Below are 21,849 nucleotides of genomic sequence, written 5' to 3'. Positions count from 1 at the left end.
CAGCAACCAAAGTGTCACTTTAAAACAAGTCACAGGGGCGTCTGGGTGGCTCAGTCAGTTAAGCATCCGACTTCATTCCAGGTCACAATCTCACAGTTCATGAGTTCGAGCCCCGCGTCAGACTCTGTGCTGACGCCTCAGAGCCTGGACCCTGCTTCGGATTCTGTGTCTCCCTCTCTCTCTGCCCCCCACTGCTCGTGCTCACACTCTGTCTCTGTCAAAAAAAAAAAAAAAAAAAAAAAAAAAAAAGTCAGGTCGTACTTAATATCGTCTGGAGGGGGTGTCCCATCTCATTTGGAAGAGCAGCCTGAGTCCTGCCAGTGGCAATCCTCTGGTCCCTACAGAACAGGGTCTCTTGCCGACTTCATGTCCCACTTCTCTGCCCCTTGTTTATTCTGCTCCAGGCACACTGGCCTTCTTGCTATTTCTCCAATGTGTCAATCATACTCTGACCCTAGAGGCTTTGTACTTACTGTTATTTCTAGGGGAAACACTGTTTCCCCAGAGAGCCACATGGGTTAGTCCTTCAGTTTATTCGGACTCTGTGTTTTCATAGGGCACCTTCTCAGTGAGGCTTTCTGTGACCATCCTGTAAAGAGTGCCAAGCTCTTCGCCTCCTCATGCACGGCTTCACTGGCTTTGTTTTTTTCCCATAGCACTTTCATATATGTTGTGTGCATTCTAGTATCTCTTCCCTTACTGTAGTGTAAGCTTCATGAGGACTGAGACAATTTTGTTCTCTGTTATATTTCCACTGCCGAAACTACCCCCTAAGTGCGGGCACATGAAGAAGTTAATGAGTTTCAGTTTTGGCACGGGGCGTAATTTTATCATCGCGGTAGTGGAGCTGTACTCCTTGCTGCAGGTACAGTCATGCCTCGTTTTACTGCACTTTGCTTTGCTCAACTTCCCAGGTGTTTAATTTTTTACAAACTGAAGGTTTTTGGCCACCCTGCATTGAGCAGGTCTTATCAGTGCCATTTTTCCAACAGCATTTGCTCACTTCATGTCTCTGTGTCACATTTTGGTGATTCTTAAAATATTTTGAACTTTTTCATCATTATTTTATTTGTTATGGTGATACTATGATAATTGTTTTGGGGTGTCACAAACTGCAGCCTTATACGACCATGAATTTAATTGATAAATGATACACATGTACTGACTGTTCCACTCACAGGCCATTTCTCTGCCTCTCTCCCTCTCCTCGGGTCTCCCTATTCCCCGAGACACAACAGTATTTAAATTAGGCCAATTAATAACCCTGCAGGACGTCTAAGTGTTCAAGGGAGAAGAAGAGTCACACGTCTCATTTTAAATCAAAAATAAGAAACGATTCAGCTTAGTGAGGAAGGCATGTTGAAAGCTGAGATAGGCTGGAAGCTAGCCCTCTTGTGCCAAATGGCCAAGTTCTTGAAGTGCTGCTTCAGTGAACACAAATAGTAAGAAACAAACAACCTTATTGCTGATATGGAGAAGGTTTTAGTGGTCTGGGAAGATGATCAAACTGGCCACAACATTCCCTTAAACCAAAGCCTGATCCAGAGCAAGGCCCTAACTCTTCACTTTTGTGAAGGCTGAGGGAGGTGAGGAAGCCACAGAAGAAACATCTGAAGCTAGCGGAGATTGGTTCACAAGGTTTAAGGAAAGAAGCTGTCTCCATTACATAAGAGTATAAGGTAAAGCAGCAAGTGCTGATGTAGAACCTGCAGTGAGTTATCCGGAAGTTCTAGCGGAGCTCGTTAATGAAGGTGACTGCGCTAAACAATAGATTTTCAATGTGGACGAAACAGCTTTCTATTGGAAGAAGACGCCATCTAGAACTTTCATAACTAGAGAGAAGTCAGTGCCTGGCTTCAAAACCTCAAAGGACAGGCTGCCTCTCTTGTTGGGAGCTAATGCCGCTAGTGACTTGAGGGTGAAGCCAGTGTTCATTTAGCCTGTGGATTGTCCCAGGGCCCTTAAGAATTATGCTACATATACTCTGCCTGTGCTCTGTAAATGGAACCACAAAGCCTGGACGATAGCACATCTGTTTATAGCATGGTTTACTGAATAGTTTAAGCCCACCGTTGGGAACTGTTGCTCAAGAAAAAAAGATTCTTTGAAAATGTTACTGCTCATTGGCAGTGCACCTGGTTACCTATAGGGCTGTGATGGAGATGTACGAGATTAACGTTGTTTTCATGCCTGCTCACACAGCATCTGTTCTGCAGCCCGTGGATCAAGGAGTGATTTCAACTTTCAAGTCTTATTATTTAAGAAATACTTTTTGTAAGGCTGTAGCTGCTGTAGATAGTGATTGCTTTGATGGATCTGGGCAAAGTCTGTTGAAAACCTCCTGGAAAGGATTCACCATTCTAGATGCCATTAAGAACATTCGTGATTCATTGGAAGAGGTCAAAAATACCAGCAGGAACAGGAGTTTGGGCGAAGCTGATCCCGACCCTCGTGGATGACTTTGAGGGATTCACGAATTCTGTGGAGGAAGTAACTGCAGATGTGGTGGAAACAGCAAGAGAACTAGAATCAGAAGTGGAGCCTGCTGATGGGACCGAATGGATGTAATGTCGTGATAAAACATAAATGGATGATCAAAACAAGTGGTTTCTTGAGATGGAATCTACTCCTGGTGGAGATGCTGTGAAGATTGTTGAAATTAAAAAAAAAGACTACTGGCGGGAGGAGGGAAGATGGTGGCGTAGGAGGACGCTGGGCTCACCGCGCGTCCTGCTGATCACTTAGATTCCACCTACACCTGCCTAAATAACCCAGAAAACCGCCAGAGGATTAGCAGAACGGAGTCGCCGGAGCCAAGCGCAGACGAGAGGCCCACGGAAGAGGGTAGGAAGGGCAGCAAGGCGGTGCGCGCTCCACGGACTGGTGGGAGGGAGCCGGGGCGGAGGGGCGGCTCGCCGGCCAAGCAGAGCCCCCAAGTCTGGCGGGCAAAAGCGGAGGGGCCTGACGGACTGTGTTCCGACAGCAAGCGCGACTTAGCGTCTAGGAGGTCATAAGTTAACAGCTCTGCTCGGAAAGCGGGAAGGCTGGAGGACAAAGGGAGGGAGAGCTGCTGAGCCCCCGGATGACAGAGCTCAGTTTGGTGGGGAACAAAGGCGCTCGCCAGCGCCATCTCCCCCGCCCATCCCCCAGCCAAAATCCCAAAGAGAACCAGTTCCTGCCAGGGAACTTCCTCGCTCCGCGCAAACACCCAACTCTGTGCTTCTGCGGAGGAGCCAAACCTCCGGCAGCGGATCTGACTCCCTCCCGCTGCCACAGGGCCCCTCCCGAAGTGGATCACCTAAGGAGAAGCGAGGTAAGCCTGCCCCTCCTGCCCCTGTGCACCTTGCCTACCCACCCCAGCTAATACACCAGATCCCCAGCATCACAAGCCTGGCAGTGTGCAAGTAGCCCAGACGGGCCACGCCACCCCACAGTGAATCCCGCCCCTAGGAGAGGGGAAGAGAAGGCACACACCAGTCTGACTGTGGCCCCAGCGGTGGGCCGGGGGCAGACATCAGGTCTGACTGCTACTCCGCCCACCAACTCCAGTTATACACCACAGCACAGGGGAAGTGCCCTGCAGGTCCTCACCACTCCAGGGACTATCCAAAATGACCAAGCGGAAGAATTCCCCTCAGAAGAATCTCCAGGAAATAACAACAGCTAATGAGCTGATCAAAAAGGATTTGAATAATATAACAGAAAGTGAATTTAGAATAATAGTCATAAAATTAATCGCTGGGCTTGAAAACAGTATAGAGGACAGCAGAGAATCTCTTGCTACAGAGATCAAGGGACTAAGGAACAGTCACGAGGAGCTGAAAAACGCTTTAAATGAAATGCAAAACAAAATGGAAACCACCACGGCTCGGATTGAAGAGGCAGAGGAGAGAATAGGTGAACTAGAAGATAAAGTTATGGAAAAAGAGGAAGCTGAGAAAAAGAGAGATAAAAAAAATCCCGGAGTATGAGGGGAAAATTAGAGAACTAAGTGATACACTAAAAAGAAATAATATACGCATAATTGGTATCCCAGAGGAGGAAGAGAGAGGGAAAGGTGCTGAAGGGGTACTTGAAGAAATAATAGCTGAGAACTTCCCTGAACTGGGGAAGGAAAAAGGCATTGAAATCCAAGAGGCACAGAGAACTCCCTTCAGACGTAACTTGAATCGATCTTCTGCACGACATATCATAGTGAAACTGGCAAAATACAAGGATAAAGAGAAAATTCTGAAAGCAGCAAGGGGTAAACGTGCCCTCACATATAAAGGGAGACCTATAAGACTCGTGACTGATCTCTCTTTTGAAACTTGGCAGGCCAGAAAGAATTGGCACGAGATTTTCAGTGTGCTAGACAGAAAAAATATGCAGCCGAGAATCCTTTATCCAGCAAGTCTGTCATTTAGAATAGAAGGAGAGATAAAGGTCTTCCCAAACAAACAAAAACTGAAGGAATTTGTCACCACTAAACCAGCCCTACAAGAGATCCTAAGGGGGACCCTGTGAGACAAAGTACCAGAGACAACACTACAAGCATAAAACATACAGACATCACAATGACTCTAAACCCGTATCTTTCTATAATAACACTGAATGTAAATGGATTAAATGCGCCAACCAAAAGACATAGGGTATCAGAATGGATAAAAAAACAAGACCCATCTATTTGCTGTCTACAAGAGACTCATTTTAGACCTGAGGACACCTTTAGATTGAGAGTGAGGGGATGGAGAACTATTTATCATGCTACTGGAAGCCAAAAGAAAGCTGGAGTAGCCATACTTATATCAGACAAACTAGACTTTAAATTAAAGGCTGTAACAAGAGATGAAGAAGGACATTATATAATAGTTACAGGGTCTATCCATCAGGAAGAGCGAACAATTATAAATGTCTATGCGCCGAATACCGGAGCCCCCAAATATATAAAACAACTACTCATAAACATAAGCAACCTTATTGATAAGAATGTGGTAATTGCAGGGGACTTTAACACCCCACTTACAGAAATGGATAGATCATCTAGACACACGGTCAATAAAGAAACAAGGGCCCTGAATGAGACATTGGATCAGATGGACTTGACAGATATATTTAGAACTCTGCATCCCAAAGCAACAGAATATACTTTCTTCTCGAGTGCACATGGAACATTCTCCAAGATAGATCAGATACTGGGTCACAAAACAGCCCTTCATAAGTTTACCAGAATTGAAATTATACCATGCATACTTTCAGACCACAATGCTATGAAGCTTGAAATCAACCACAGAAAAAAGTCTGGAAAACCTCCAAAAGCATGGAGGTTAAAGAACACCCTACTAACGAATGAGTGGGTCAACCAGGCAATTAGAGAAGAAATTAAAAAATATATGGAAACAAACGAAAATGAAAATACAACAATCCAAACGCTTTGGGATGCAGCAAAGGCAGTCCTGAGAGGAAAATACATTGCAATCCAGGCCTATCTCAAGAAACAAGAAAAATCCCAAATACAAAATCTAACAGCACACCTAAAGGAAATAGAAGCAGAACAGCAAAGACACCCCAAACCCAGCAGAAGAAGAGAAATAATAAAGATCAGAGCAGAAATAAACAATATAGAGTCTAAAAAAACTGTAGAGCAGATCAACGAAACCAAGAGTTGGTTTTTGGAAAAAATAAACAAAATTGACAAACCTCTAGCCAGGCTTCTCAAAAAGAAAAGGGAGATGACCCAAATAGATAAAATCATGAATGAAAATGGAATTATTACAACCAATCCCTCAGAGATACAAACAGTTATCAGGGAATACTATGAAAAATTATATGCCAACACATTGGACAACCTGGAAGAAATGGACAAATTCCTGAACACCCACACTCTTCCACAACTCAATCAGGAGGAAATAGAAAGCTTGAACAGACCCATAACCAGCGAAGAAATTGAATCGGTTATCAAAAATCTCCCAACAAATAAGAGTCCAGGACCAGATGGCTTCCCAGGGGAGTTCTACCAGACGTTTAAAGCAGAGATAATACCTATCCTTCTCAAGCTATTCCAAGAAATAGAAAGGGAAGGAAAACTTCCAGACTCATTCTATGAAGCCAGTATCACTTTGATTCCTAAACCAGACAGAGACCCAGTAAAAAAAGAGAACTACCGGCCAATATCCCTGATGAATATGGATGCAAAAATTCTCAATAAGATACTAGCAAATCGAATTCAACAGCATATAAAAAGAATTATTCACCATGATCAAGTGGGATTCATTCCTGGGATGCAGGGCTGGTTCGACATTCGCAAATCAATCAACGTGATACATCACATTAACAAAAAAAAAAGAGAAGAACCATATGATCCTGTCAATCGATGCAGAAAAGGCCTTTGACAAAATCCAGCACCCTTTCTTAATAAAAACCCTTGAGAAAGTCGGGATAGAAGGAACATACTTAAAGATCATAAAAGCCATTTATGAAAAGCCCACAGCTAACATCATCCTCAACGGGGAAAAACTGAGAGCTTTTTCCCTGAGATCAGGAACACGACAGAGATGCCCACTCTCACCGCTGTTGTTTAACATAGTGCTGGAAGTTCTAGCATCAGCAATCAGACAACAAAAGGAAATCAAAGGCATCAAAATTGGCAAAGATGAAATCAAGCTTTCGCTTTTTGCAGATGACATGATATTATACATGGAAAATCCGATAGACTCCACCAAAAGTCTGCTAGAATTGATACATGAATTCAGCACAGTTGCAGGATACAAAATCAATGTACAGAAATCAGTTGCATTCTTATACACTAACAATGAAGCAACAGAAAGACAAATAAAGAAACTGATCCCATTCACAATTGCACCAAGAAGCATAAAATACCTAGGAACAAATCTAACCAAAGATGTAAAGGATCTGTATGCTGAAAACTATAGAAAGCTTATGAAGGTAATTGAAGAAGATTTAAAGAAATGGAAAGAAATTCCCTGCTCATGGATTGGAAAAATAAATATTGTCAAAATGTCAATACTACCCAAAGCTATCTACACATTCAATGCAATCCCAATCAAAATTGCACCAGCATTCTTCTCGAAACTAGAACAAGCAATCCTAAAATTCATATGGAACCACAAAAGGCCCCGAATAGCCAAAGGAATTTTGAGGAAGAAGACCAAAGCAGGAGGCATCACAATCCCAGACTTTAGCCTCTACTACAAAGCTGTCATCATCAAGACAGCATGGTATTGGCACAAAAACAGACACATAGACCAATGGAATAGAATAGAAACCCCAGAACTAGACCCACAAACGTATGGCCAACTCATCTTTGACAAAGCAGGAAAGAACATCCAATGGAAAAAAGACAGCCTCTTTAACAAATGGTGCTGGGAGAACTGGACAGCAACATGCAGAAGGTTGAAACTAGACCACTTTCTCACACCATTCACAAAAATAAACTCAAAATGGATAAAGGACCTGAATGTGAGACAGGAAACCATCAAAACCTTAGAGGAGAAAGCAGGAAAAGACCTCTCTGACCTCAGCCGTAGCAATCTCTTACTCGACACATCCCCAAAGGCAAGGGAATTAAAAGCAAACGTGAATTACTGGGACCTTATGAAGATAAAAAGCTTCTGCACAGCAAAGGAAACAACCAACAAAACTAAAAGGCAACCAACGGAATGGGAAAAGATATTTGCAAATGACATATCGGACAAAGGGCTAGTATCCAAAATCTATAAAGAGCTCACCAAACTCCACACCCGAAAAACAAATAACCCAGTGAAGAAATGGGCAGAAAACATGAATAGACACTTCTCTAAAGAAGACATCCAGATGGCCAACAGGCACATGAAAAGATGTTCAGCGTCGCTCCTTATCAGGGAAATACAAATCAAAACCACACTCAGGTATCACCTCACGCCAGTCAGAGTGGCCAAAATGAACAAATCAGGAGACTATAGATGCTGGAGAGGATGTGGAGAAACGGGAACCCTCTTGCACTGTTGGTGGGAATGCAAATTGGTGCAGCCGCTCTGGAAAGCAGTGTGGAGGTTCCTCAGAAAATTAAAAATATGACCCAGCAATAGCACTGCTAGGAATTTATCCAAGGGATACAGGAGTACTGATGCATAGGGGCACTTGTACCCCAATGTTCATAGCAGCACTCTCAACAATAGCCAAATTATGGAAAGAGCCTAAATGTCCATCAATTGATGAATGGATAAAGAAATTGTGGTTTATATACACAATGGAATACTACGTGGCAATGAGAAAAATGAAATATGGCCTTTTGTAGCAACGTGGATGGAACTGGAGAGTGTGATGCTAGTGAAATAAATCATACAGAGAAAGACAGATACCATATGGTTTCACTCTTATGTGGATCCTGAGAAACTTAACAGGAACCCATGGGGGAGGGGGAGGAAAAAAGAAAAAAAAAAGAAAAAAAAAAAAGAGGTTAGAGTGGGAGAGAGCCAAAGCTTAAGAGACTGTTAAAAACTGAGAACAAACTGAGGGTTGATGGGGGGTGGGAGGGAGGAGAGGGTGGGTGATGGGTATTGAGGAGGGCACCTTTTGGGATGAGTACTGGGTGTTGTATGGAAACCAATTTGACAATAAATTTCATATAATAAAAAAAAATAATAAAAAAATAAAATAATGCTTGCAACCACGGGTTGAAAATTAAAACATTTAAAAATTTATAATAAAGAGATACATTGGCAAAAAAAAAAAAAAAAAAAAAGACTACTGCCATTCTGGGGCCCTTGATTTCCATGTAAATATTAGAATGAATATACTGTTTCCACCCCCAAAAAAGTTGCTTTTATTTTGATTGGCATTGCATTGAATCTATAAATAAATAGGGGAAAATGGGCATGTTAACATTGTTGAGTTTTCTAGTGCATGTACCCAGGGTATTTCTTTATTTAGGCTTTTTAAAAATTTTCCGCAGCAAATTTGGTAGTTCTTAAGACATAAGTTTTACACGTTTTTGTTAAATTTATTCCTAGGTATTTAATATTTTTGATGATATTTCATCAAATATTATCATCAAATATCATCAAATATCAAAAATTTATTTAAAAATTTTATTTTCCATTTGCTAATACATAGGCATGACATTAATTTTTGTTTAACAGATATTATGTCCAGGGATCTTGTAAAAATTCACTTACTCTAGTTGCTTGTAGAGTCTTTGGATTTTTTATAAATATAATCATGTCACTTGCAAATAAAGTTTTCTTTCCCATTTTGTGTGTGTGTGTGTGTGTGTGTGTGTGTGTGTGTGTGTGCCTTATCACAAAAGCTATGGCCTCCAGTATAATTTGAATAGAGATGGTGGCAGTAGACATCCTTGTCTGGTTTTCACTCTCAGGGGAAGATGTTCAAGCTGTAATAGTAGCTATAGTTTTCTTGAAAGTATCTTTTTTCAGATTAAGAAAGTTTCCTTCTGTTCCTAGTTTTCTAAGTGTTTTTGTTATGAATGGATATTGGATTTTATCAAATGCTTTTTCTACATTTATTGTAATGATTGTATAATTTTTCTCCTTAAATTTGCTAATGTGGTGAATTACATTGATTTTTCAAATAACAAACCAACCTTGTATTCCTGAAATAAGTCTCGTTTGGTCATGATGCATTATATGTTTTTATTTATCTCTAGATTTTATTTGTTAATGTTTCATTTATAATTTTTGTGTTTATATTTATGAGATATTATTGGATTATAATTTTATTTTCCTACAATGTGCTTGTCAGATTTTGTTATCAAGGTTATGCTGGCTTTAATATGAATTGGGAAACATTCTTTTTTTATTTTCTGGATAACTTTGTGTACCATTGATATTATTTCTTCTATAAATATTTGGTAGAATTCACCAGCAAAACTGTCTGGGCTTGGGGTTTTCTTTGTAAGAGGGCTCATTATTTGTCATTACAAAAAAAATTTGTAATATTTTTTTGTTAATTACATCACTTTGATTAATTGGATTGGTTCACATCTTCTGTATTCTTACTGATTTTTGTCCATTTTGTTAGTTACAAAGGTATGTTTAGATTTATACACACTGTTATTTAAACCAACCATTATTGTGAATGGACTGTTTCTCCTTTTAGTTCGTTCAGTTTTTGCTTTATACCTTTTGAAGCTATGCTACTAAGTGAATATAATTTATGATTTTTTTAATGTTTATTTTTGAGAGAGAGAGTGAGAGAGCATGCACACTAGTGGGGAGGTGGCAGAGAGAGAAGGGGACAGAGGGCCCAAAACAGGTTCCATGTTGTCAGCACAGAACCTGACACATGGCTCGAACTCACGAACCTCGAGATCCTGACCTGAGTTGAAACCAAGAGTCGGCTGCTTAACTGGTTAAGCCATCCGGGAGCCCCTATAATTTATGATATTTATGCTTTGAATTAAATTGACCATTTTGTCAAAATGAGATGTCCCTCTTTATCTCTCATGATACGTTTTGCCTTAATGTTGTCTGTTGTTAATGTTACCATATCAGCTTTCTTTTCATTAATATTTTCATGGCACTTCTCTTCCTATCCTTTTATTTTCAACCTTCCTGGGTCTTTATATTTAAAGTATTTTTTCAAACAGTGTATAGCTGTATCTTATTTTTAATCTAGTCTGACCGTCTTTGTCTTTCAGAGTATTTACCCATCACATTTAATGTGATTACAGTTTAGCATGTTACCTTTGTTTTCTTTCTCCATTTGTTTCTTTGTAAAAAAAAAATATTTATTTCTGCCCATTCTTTATGATATTAAAAGTATTTTTATTGTTTCCTTTGTTTTTACATTATATCTCTTAGTGTCACTCTTTTAAGTCCTTACTGAAGAAATGACAAAATATGTCCTAATAATAGTGTACCATAAATTAGTATTTTTATCATGTCCTGAACAGTGCAAGAACTTTACAGTATTTTTATATTATTTCTCTTTTTTAAAACTATGTTTTTGTATGTATTTTACTTACATGTTTGCTGTAAATCCCACAAGACGTTGTTAGTGTTGTTGAAAACAGTAGTTTTGTTTTGACCCACATATTTACCTTTTGTGGAGCTGCTGATTCTTTTTTTTAATTTTTTTTTAACATTTATTTATTTTTGAGAGACAGAGGCAGATTGTGAGCAGGGGAGGGGCAGAGAGAGAGAGGGAGACACAGATCTGAAGCAGGCTCCAGGCTCTGAGCTGTCAGCACAGAGCCCGATGCATGGCTCGAACTCAGAGACTGCAAGATTATGACCTGATCCGAAGTCAGACACCTAACTGACTGAGCCACCCAGGCGCCCCTGGAGCTGCTGATTCTTATTGACATTTTTGTACCTCCCTCTAGAATCATTTTCCTTAAGCTGAAGAACATTTCTGTACTACCTCCTTGTCTGCCAGTGAGGAATTCTCTTAGCTTTTCTTAGCTTGAGAATGTATTTTGCTTTTACTTTAGAACACAATTTTCCTTTAAAAAAATGTTTATTTCTTTATTTTGAGAGAGAAAGAGAGAGAGTGAGCAAGGAAGGGGCAGAGAAAGAGGGAAAGAGAGAATCCCAAGCTGTGCTGACGGTGCAAAGCCCAATGTGGGGCTCGAGCTCATGAACCATGAGATCATGACCTGAGCCGAAATCAGGAGTTGGATGTTTAACCAACTAAGCCACTCAGGGACCCCTAGAACACTTTAAAAAAAATTTTTTTTTTACATTTATTTTATTATTGTGGGGCAGAGCATGAGCATGGGAAGGGCAGAGAGAGGAGGAGACACAGAATCTGAAGCAGGCTTCAGGCTCTGAGCTGTTAGCACAGAGCCCGACACGGGACTTGAACCCACCGACTGCGAGATCATGACCTGAGCCGAAATTGGACGCCCAACCCACTGAACCACCCAGGCGCCACCCCGCCCTCTCCCCCGGAACACTATTTTTAATGGAAATGGAATTCTTGGTAGTTTTGCTTTCTTTCTGTACTTTAAAGATGTCATGATGTCATAATATTATCTTTTTGCTTTCATTGTGAAGTCAGTGCTGTTTTTATTATTTATTGGAGCAGTGGTTCTCAGTGGGGAGTGATTTTACCTTCACTTCACCCTCTCTTCCAGGGGGACATTTGGTAATGTCTGGATATGTTTTGGTTGTCTCAGCCTGGGGTGGGGTATATGCTGCTGACATTCCTACAATGCACAGAACAGTTCTTCACAACAAAAAATGATTTGATTGACAGTGTCCTAAGTGCCAAGGTTAGGAAACTGTGCTTTAGAGGTAACATGTCTTATTTTTTTTCTGATTGTTTACAAGATTTTCTCTTTCTTATTTTTTAACAGTTTGATTAATATATGCCTAGGTTTTATTTTCTTTGTTTTATCCTTTTGGGGATGAATTTTAATTCCCTCTAACACTACACTATCTTTTTACTCATTTGTGTGTTTTTTCATCTTTTTTCTTTAGTATATTCATTGTAGTTATCTTGAAGTCTTTATAATGCTACTCTTTGGACCACCTCTGGATCTGCTTCCATTGACTATTTTATCTTTTGATTATATGTGTTTTGAACATTGTTGATGAAATGTTATAGAGGCTGCGAATTATCCTCCTTTGAAAGATGTTGGGTTCTGTTCTGGTTCCAGCTCTTCACTTTTATTCTGCCGGGGCCTTGTTTAGTTCTTTGTTGGATTTGGCCTACTTCAGTTTTATTTATTTTTCCTAAGGTGTGGCCTTTGTGGGGTTTCAACTGAATGTCTAGGATCTTTATAAGATCTCTGTAATTTGGGCTCAAATTCCAACAACTTGTCAGCAGCTTTGGGAATCTCAGTTTCCCAGCATCTGCTTCCTACTAGGTCGCCTTGTGCTTTCGTCTTATGCTTTTGCAGCCATGGAGATGATCAGGAATGGATGAGAATTTCTTTGCAGATTTTTGGTGTTCTCTTTCTGTGGCTACCCGCTGTCCACCACCCTGTCCCTCCAATTCTAGCCATCTTTGCCCAGAACTCTGATCTCTGTTTCCACTCCCAGAAGATGATTCCAGGGAAGTTCTTGGGGGCAGTGGTGGATCACCTCATGTTTTTCTTCTCTTTCATTGACTGCAGGCTTGTGTTGACTATAGTTCATGCTATAAACAATTGTTTTCTATGTTTTGTCCAGATTCTAAAGTTATGTATGGTTAGAGAGTAAGTCTTTTACCAGGTATTCTCCAAGGCTAGATCCTGAAGTATCTCTTCTCCTTTATAAAAGATTAACTGCATTAAAATATTTATGTATGTATGTGTGCGTGTGCATGAGTGGGGGAGGGGCAGAGAGGGAGGGAGAGAGAAAATCCCAAGCAGGCTCCGTGCTGCCAGCACAGAGCCTGATGCGGAGCTCAATCCCACAAACTGAGATTAGGACCTGGGTCAAAACCAAGAGTCAGATGTCTAACACCCTGAACCCCCCAAGTGCCCCAAAGATTAACCGCTTTTTAAATCAGGTTTATTGCTTTGAAGAAATGCTGGTTTGGTTGTCATTATGGAATAAGTTCTGTATTTCACGGAAGCAAGTGTTAATTGGGAAAACGGGTTATGTCAGTTAACTTACTAAGTATAACTTGATGTCTTAGTTACCTATTGTGTTTTTGGTGCTTCAAGGAATCAATTGCTGCAGTTTGCCTTAGAGTCACCACCCATATCTCCTGCTTCCTCCTCTTCAAAGAACCTTGCTGCCAAAGTACACACTCCGGTGGCCTTCAGACATTCTTTAAAGCAAGGAAGCAAATTAATGGAGAATTTCTTGATTAGGGAAACTGGTGGTTCTACATCAGAGTTGTCGATAAAAGAGAATGAAAGCAAAGTCATCCCTCAAAAAGAGGTGAGCACTTCTTCAAAGACCAAAGAGTCACCTTCTGTAGAAAAGACAGCTCCACGTTCCTTAGTGGCTAATGTTCCTGAGACACCCTCTACGTCAACTTTGAAACAGGCTGCCAAAGGTAGGAAATTATTTTCATATATGTGTTTTCTTACTTAATGGAAATCTTTTCATCCCACGTGACATAAGAATAAATCAGCATCTTGAGGGGGGAAGGAATGGGAAAGGGCAAACCAGATTTCACATTTTAACATTCTCAGAAATTGATGTAGGCAGTGCTGCAAGATATTTTTGTACTCTTTCTCTCTCATAGAATGGGAATTGAGGCTGATTGCTGGAAAAATGAAGCAGTTTTAATTAGCTCATATTTTAACTATGGCAGTTGGTGTCTATTTTTCAGCTTTTAATTTCCCCCCTTATCTTTCATATCAGTTCCATTTTAATCTTAAAGAGCTCCTTTTGTCTTATTATACCACTGCTTGAACACTTCCAAGCTGTTACGACTGGCGTTTATAGCCACAGACAATTTGACCCCTCATCTAGCTGTCTGATCTTATTTCTTATTTTTCCCTCTCAAAAATCCTTCTATGCTAGCCCAGCTGATCTCCCCATTATTTCTTGAATATACCCAGAGATTGGAAAAACTACAAGCTGCAGGCCAAATTTGGCTTGACACCAATTTTTGTAAATAAAGGTTCACTGGAAAATATCCACCCCCCTTCTGTTTATGAAGCTTTCATGCTCATGAAAGAGTTTAGTAGTTGTAACAGAGACCATCTGGCCTACAGAGCCTACAATCTCTACTACCTGGTCCTTCACTAAAAATGTTTGCTGACCCTTGTTTTACCTTTCTAGACTTTATCCAGATCCTAACCGTTCTTTTGTTGTGTCAAATAATACTGGCCTCTCCCATCACCAAAGTGGCAGAGCACTTGCCTTCTGGACTATTTTGTGTACAGTTTGCTTTTTTGATGATGAATAGCTCGGTTTGTTTAACCTATTATTTCCATGTCTTTTCTTGCCTGTGAAGTTCAGAGCACCTTTTAGGCAGAAATTAGGTCTTAACACATCTTTGGTATGCCCACATCACATACAGTGCAGGGCAATGAGTGGTTATTAAACTTAGGTTGAAATTAGCATATTAGTACTCAACAGTTTAAATTTTGTAAGGATAGGTGAATTTTAAGTGCATTTCCTGACAAATCTTTGATCATTGTATCAATTGACTGTTCTTGTTGTAGTGTTTTTAGCTAATAGTTAAAAGTCTGTCCTACCTCTGTTGCCCTGAGGGGCCCTTCTTTTTCTCTTTTGCTTTTCTAAGTGCATGTTAAGGTTGGAGTTCTATTTTTTTATATTAATTGCTGAAAGATGTCAGGTTATATGTTATTTTTGCCCTTTCCATAAATAATAAAATTTTTCTTTCTCTTTTTAAAAAATACAGTGGATTGTCCTGTTTGTGGGGTTAATATTCCAGAAAATCACATTAATAAGCACTTAGACAGCTGTTTAACACGTGAGGAGAAGAAGGAAAGCCTCAGAAGGTAAGGAAGTTAAGTATAACCATTGACCTACTTTAGCAAGGTACTTCTTGTGCTTTGTAAACTATTCCACCAGCTCTTCCATTCTGTCTCCTTTGCTCTGAGGGTTATTTCCCATAAGCCATAAGAATCTGGTGACCTTGATGGAACTGGAGGGTATTATGCTAAGTGAAATTAGTCAGAGAAAGACAGAAATCATATGACTTCACTCATATGAGGACTTTAAGAGACAAAACAGATGAACATAAGGGAAGGGCAACAAAAATAATTTGGGAAGGGGAACAAAACAGAAGAGACTCATAAATATGGAGAGCAAACTGAGGGTTACAGGAGGGGTTGTGGGAGGGGGGATGAGCTAAATGGGTAAGGGGCACTAAGGAGTCTACTCCTGAAATCATTGTTGCACTATATGCTAACTAATTTGGATGTAAATTTAAAAAGATAAAAAAATAAAACAAGTTAATAATTAAAAAAAAAAAAGAATCTGGTGACCTTCATTCTCCTTAGAAATGTTTCTTCTTGGGGCACTTGGCTGGTTCAATTAGTAGACCATGTGACTCAATCTCAGGGTTGTGCGCTCAGGCCCCATGTTGGGCATGGAGCCTGTTTGGAAAAAAGAAAGAGAAGAAAGAAAAGAAATGTTTCTTCCTGAGGAATACGTTTTGAGTATAGAAGCTGAGCATTTTCTCCTTGAATAGTGAGGAATCAGCATCGGTCCTCTTGTTTGGACTGCTCTTTTTCTAGATGCATCTGCCATATTTCTTCTAATACATTTAGTTACGTCAATTTATCTAAGACCTGCTCATCCATATGTAATTAAGTTCAAGTTCCAACAGTGGTCCCACATCTTGTTCCATATTGTATGTTGTCCTGCCATTTGCTCTGTCTTGCAGTTTAGAAGCACTGCATATTGTATCTCTCTTAAGGAAGGATTCACTGCACCAGTGAGTGTATTGAAGGCTCTGAGAAGTTCTGTATTGAAGGTAGTTGTTGGAATTTGTGTAATCCAGCAATTACTACATTTATTTGATGCAAAACCTTTTTGTCCTCATAACTCATATCTTGCAAGACTAGTGTTTGTGAAGGTACACTTAGGGAAGCATTGAGCTCTGTTTCTCTTTAGTTACATCCTGATCCTGGGGTCTGGTCACATAAGAGAGACTGTGACATTTGAAATGTTTTATCCACAACACCCTGAGGGGCCGTTTTCTCGATAGGGGTGACAACCCTCCACCCGTTCCATGTAGAATCGTATCAGAATTGATTCAAAGAATACTCTTCCTTTTGATGCCTTCAGATTCTGAGGACCCTTAAATGCATTACTTTCACTAAATGATGAAAGAAGGGTCAGTGTTATCTTCATGTTTTGGGCATCATCTGTCAGTCTTCATATTTAAAAATTTCTTGATAGAAGTTGTTGATTCCTGCCGTTGCATTTTATTGTAAATGCCTGTGTACAGCACAGTTTTCCGTTCGAATTTCACAGGCATAAGTTTAATAACCTGGTCTTGCTAAGCCAAAATGTTTTAGATGCAGACTTAATGAACTGTCCCTCATAATGTGCATGTACAAACTCCTACAAAATGTTTTAGGTCTCGCTAACTACTGTGATTTTTATTTAGCCGTGATCTTATCCTGTAGAGCCCCCTGGGTAATTTTCAGAAAGCTGTAATCTGTTGAGAGTCTGCAAGTCTTTCTGCAGTTAAATAGTGATCTCTGGCTTTTAGACTTTATTGATAGAGCATAAAAGAAACAATTTAGCTAGGGAGTGGTGCTGTAGGTTTATAGAAAAATGTTTGATTGTTTTCAGTCTCCATTTATTCAACTGTGCCATTTCTCTCAGTATAGTCTTTAGGCCATTTGCATCAGATTTACCCTGTGGAAGCTTGTTAAAATAGACTTTAGGTCTCCACTTCAGAAGTGGGTGGTATGGAGATGTGACCAAGAATCTGCAATTTAATAAGCTCTCCTGGTAGTTCCAAGATTCACTACAGTTTGGGTAGCATGGCCTTGAAGGCAAACTAGTTATATGTAAGTCCTTTGTGAAATCTTGTTTTTTGGATAAACCTTTGACTTTCAAGGGCTTATTAGTTTCTACCGGAGACTTTGGCAGTTTCGCTTGGAAATTATGGGAATTGTAATGACTACTTTGAATGCGTATTTATTAAGTACCTAATTGCCATGGTGTTGAGCCAAGCAGTGTCCTCAGAGTCAGATTATAATTGTATTAAATAGATTAAAACTCACTAAGGGTCCCTTTTATAAAATTGTCTCAAGTTATTGATACCCTTAGCTTGATTTCTATTCCATCTTAAGAAATAATGTTTATTAACTCCTTTTATGGATGGAGCCGAAGAAAGTCATTTGATCGGGCTTTGTTATATTACATTGCAGCTTAGTGCTTGTCACTGTATTAATTATATAAGTAGAATGAAGAGCCAGGTGGTGGTTTTGCTAATATACTTGTAATGCCTTATATATTTGTTACTGTAATTAATTGAAGTTAAAGATAACAGAACCCTCAGTATTTTTTGCTGTTGTTTTCAATCGTGTTCTTTGAAGATGCTGCCATAAGAATACTATCTACCTGTTGGCTTTCTGACTTCTTTTTTCATTGGCAGTAATGAATTGGGTAAGGCTAAGGGGGTGGGGGTAGTTTTGATTGTGGATTAGAATTTTTTCTCAAGAAGTTATATTCTTAAATCTGTCGTTTAAATCTCAATAGTGTTTATACTCTGATCATCTGAGGTAACTGTTTTTTATAGAGTTTTTGCCTGGAAACCATGGATGCATTTTAGGGCAAACATGTTTTAAAGCATTGGAGAATTGAGTAAGTCTATGTAAGTGTGATTCTAAGTGAAGTTCTTACAGCAATTAGTGCATAGGCCTTCCATGGGCATCCCAGGTCTGCATCCTTAGGCCTGACCTCCTTATGAGACCTACGTTTCTCTAAGTTTGGCTGCCATGTGGACCCTGGTATCTGAATGTGCTGTCAGCACCTCAGATACATCATATCCAACACTATCACCTTTACTTGCAAATTGGATCCTTCTTCTCTTTCTCACTTTTGTCTTAGTGGTTCCACTGCTCTCCCAGTCACACTGGTACTCTGTCAAGGCAAATTACTGTTTTATGTGAAGAGATTTTGATAATTCAGAGTAACCCTTAGTGATTTCATTTTTTTCCTCTTTTCAGTTCTGTTCACAAAAGGAAGCCTCTGCCCAAAACTGTGTATAACTTGCTCTCAGATCGCGACTTAAAGAAAAAGCTAAAACAGCATGGATTATCTATTCAAGGAAGTAAACAACAGCTCATTAAAAGGCACCAAGAATTTGTACACATGTACAATGCCCAGTGTGATGCTTTGCACCCTAAATCAGGTAAGCTAGTAAAGCAATGAGTTCTTCTTTTCTCTGGATAAAGCAGTTTGTGTAGCTCAGGGATTATAAACCATAGAAAAGAAACATTAATAAGTATAATTTTGATAGTAGATGAGACATGCAAATGTATTCCTTCAAAAGGTATCTAGAATACGCTCTGATAAGCCAGCCTTTCTCTCAGCCTCTTAGTCCCTATTCCCATCTCAGAGGCAATCCCTGCTGCCCGTTTCTTATGTATATCTTTCCAGAGATAGTGCAGGATGAAGACTTGATCTAGAGAGCTGGGTTATAATCCCAGTTTTGTAGCTTTACGACTGGGGGACTATGGGCAAGCTACTTACTATCTCAGTTTTCTCATCCATAAAATAAGGATTATGATACTGTGTGCTACATAGTGTTTTTAAAGGAAATAAATGAAAAGTGCATGGCATTGTATCATAGCAAGTAGTTAGCATTCAACAAATGTTACCATTATGATTATAAATTATACACAAACATATGTCATTGACTATTGTTTTGTAAAAATGTTAGTACTATATACACACTATTTAATGGTTTGTCCTTTTCATTTAATCACACACATGTTTTGGAGTTCTTTGAATTATTAGCATATATAGAATTGCCTAATTTTTTAAAAACTGAAGTACAGTATGCAAACAGAAAAGTATACAAATGGTATTGTTTAGTGAATTATCACAGAGTAAATTTCACAAAGGGAAAATACCTTTGTAACTACTTTTCAGATCAGAATCAGCATCCCCAAAGCCCCTGTGCTCCCACCTCCAATCACTCCCGCCTTCATTTGCACAAATGACCAGCACCTTGACTTCTAACACCAGAGATTATTCGTTTTGCTTGTTTTTCCTATATTTTGTCTTTATGTAAATGGAATAATAAATAGCTTATGTATTCTTTGCAGTGTGGCTTTATTTGTGCAGAATTATATTTAGAAGATTCATCTATGTTTTTGTGTACAGTTGTGATCTTTTCATTTTTGTTGCTATAGAGTATTCCATTGTATATCACACTGTGTATCCATTCAGTGGTTGATGGACATTTGGATTTGTCTACTCTTTGGCTCTTAAGAATAATGTTGCTGTCTCTTTTACATGTCTTAGTGCACATAGGCACACATACTTGTTGGATATATATATATCTAGGAGTGAAATTATTGATATATTTGTGCAGCTGCTTAGCTTTCATGGATAATGTAGCCAAAAACTCAGTGCCAGGGTACATTTTTTTTTTCCTTATTTAATTTCTTTTTTTTCTTCTTCTTCTTGTTTTTGTTCCTACCAGTGCACACTTTGATTAGGAGGGTCTGAGAGTTCCAGTTTTTTCACATCCTTGACAACATCAGTATTGTCAGTTTTCTTTTTTGGCCATTTTAGTGGGTCATTGGTAGTATCTCATTATGGTTTTAATCTGCATTTCCCCCATGATTTACAGTGTTGGGCACATTTTTATATGTTTGTTGATCATCTGGATATCTTCTTTGGTGAAATACCCATCTAAGCATTATGACCAATTTTTTTATGCTGTGTATCCTTTTCTTCCCCTTATTTATTTGTGGGAGTACGTGAAGTTTTCTGTATATAGATATTGCTGGATATATATGTATATTTAAACTCTTCAGTTTGCCTTTTTGTTCTCTTAATGACTTCATTCAAGAAGTAGAAGTTCTTAATTGTACTTATCTTTTGCATTTTACCTTTAGTTCTTTATGTCCTTGCCTATTGCAAGGTCATGAGGATCTTGTTTTGTTCTAAAAGCTTTATTGGTTTTGCTTTTACATTTTGATCTGCAATTTATCTGGAATCTATTTTAGCGTATGTTGTGAGGTAGGGGCAAGATTCTCTTGTTTTTCCATACAGATAGCCAATCAATGCAGCACCACCATCCCTTCCCCTATCTCTTGATGGTTTTAATTTGTATTTTCCTGAGGCTAATGATGTTCAGCATCTTTTCATATATTTATTTGCTATTTGTGTGTGTGTGTGTGTGTGTTGGTAAAGGGTCTGTTGAAATATTTTGTCCATTAACATTTTTTTATTGCTTATAAGAGTTGTTTTATATATTCTCGGGGTGCTTGGGTGGCTCAGTCGGTTAAGCCTCCAACTCTTGATTTCAGCTCAGGTCATCATCTCACAGTTTGTGAGATCGAGCCTCGCATCAGGCTCTGCACTGACAGCATGGAGCCTGCTTGGGATTCTTTCTCTGCCCTTCCCTGCAGGTGTGTGCACTCACTATCAAAATAAACAAACTTAAAAAAAATAGAGTTGTTATATTCTGGATACCAGTCATTTGTGAAATACATGTATTTGAATATTGTATCCTAGGCTTTGACTTGCCTTATCATTTTCTTAATGTCTTTTGAAGAGTAGAAGTTTTTCATTTTGATAAAGTCCAGTTACCACTTTTTTTCTTTTATGGTTCATGCTTGTATTCCATGAAGAAATATTTGCCTGTCCTAGGATCACAAAGAATTTCTCCTATGTTTTCTTCTAGAAGTTTTATAATTTTAGCTATTATATTCAAGTCTATGATGCATTTCCAGTTACTTTTTCTGTTGATGTGAGGTAAAGGTTACAGCTCACTTAAAAAAATATGGCTATGTATCTAGTTTTAACAGTCCCATTTGTTACAAAGGCTATCCTTTCCCCGTCTACATTTCCCCCTTTGTCAGAAATCCGTGGAGCATATATGTGTGTGAATATACCTAGAATCTTTTCTGTTCTATTGGTCTTTATGCCGGATTTTTTTTTTTTTTTTTTTTTTTTTTTTTTTTTTGCTAGCACCATACCCCCTTGATTACTGACTTGGTAGCAAGTATTGAAGTCAGGTGGAGAAAGTCCTTCAAGTTTGTTATTTTTCAAAATTACTTTGACTATTCTAGGTCCTTTGCATTCCCATGCAAATGTTAGACTCAGTTTGTTAATGTCTACAAAAAGAGCCTTCTGGGGTTTTAATTGGGATTACGTTAAATTCATTGATCAACTTAGGAGAATTGATAACTTTACTGAGTCTTTTAATACCAGTCAAGTTCTGTCTGTTTGTTTAGGTCTCCATTAATTTCTGTCAGCATTGTTTTCCAGCTTTTTATATACATGTTTTCTAAGT

The 21,849-nt window shown here is 39.1% G+C and overlaps 1 protein-coding gene across 6 annotated transcripts in view; it reads left to right on the top strand.

The window, feature by feature from the left end:
* Nucleotides 1-21,849, top strand: part of RAD18 (RAD18 E3 ubiquitin protein ligase) — a 119,624-nt gene that overhangs the window by 24,605 nt on the left and 73,170 nt on the right. For all 6 annotated transcript variants that reach the window (XR_006716016.1, XR_006716015.1, XR_006716014.1 and 3 more), the window contains exons 5-7: nucleotides 13,595-13,932; nucleotides 15,253-15,352; nucleotides 18,545-18,729. Coding sequence is in view for 3 of the 6 variants with exons in the window: in XM_045493632.1 (XP_045349588.1) it covers nucleotides 13,595-13,932; nucleotides 15,253-15,352; nucleotides 18,545-18,729 (623 nt within the window). In the remaining 3 variants the exon portion in view is untranslated. The remainder of the gene's footprint in view (nucleotides 1-13,594; nucleotides 13,933-15,252; nucleotides 15,353-18,544; nucleotides 18,730-21,849) is intronic.

Source organism: Leopardus geoffroyi, chromosome A2, assembly GCF_018350155.1.
Source record: "Leopardus geoffroyi isolate Oge1 chromosome A2, O.geoffroyi_Oge1_pat1.0, whole genome shotgun sequence".
Taxonomy (NCBI): Eukaryota; Metazoa; Chordata; class Mammalia; order Carnivora; family Felidae; genus Leopardus; species Leopardus geoffroyi.
This window is presented reverse-complemented; position numbering and strand designations above follow the sequence as displayed.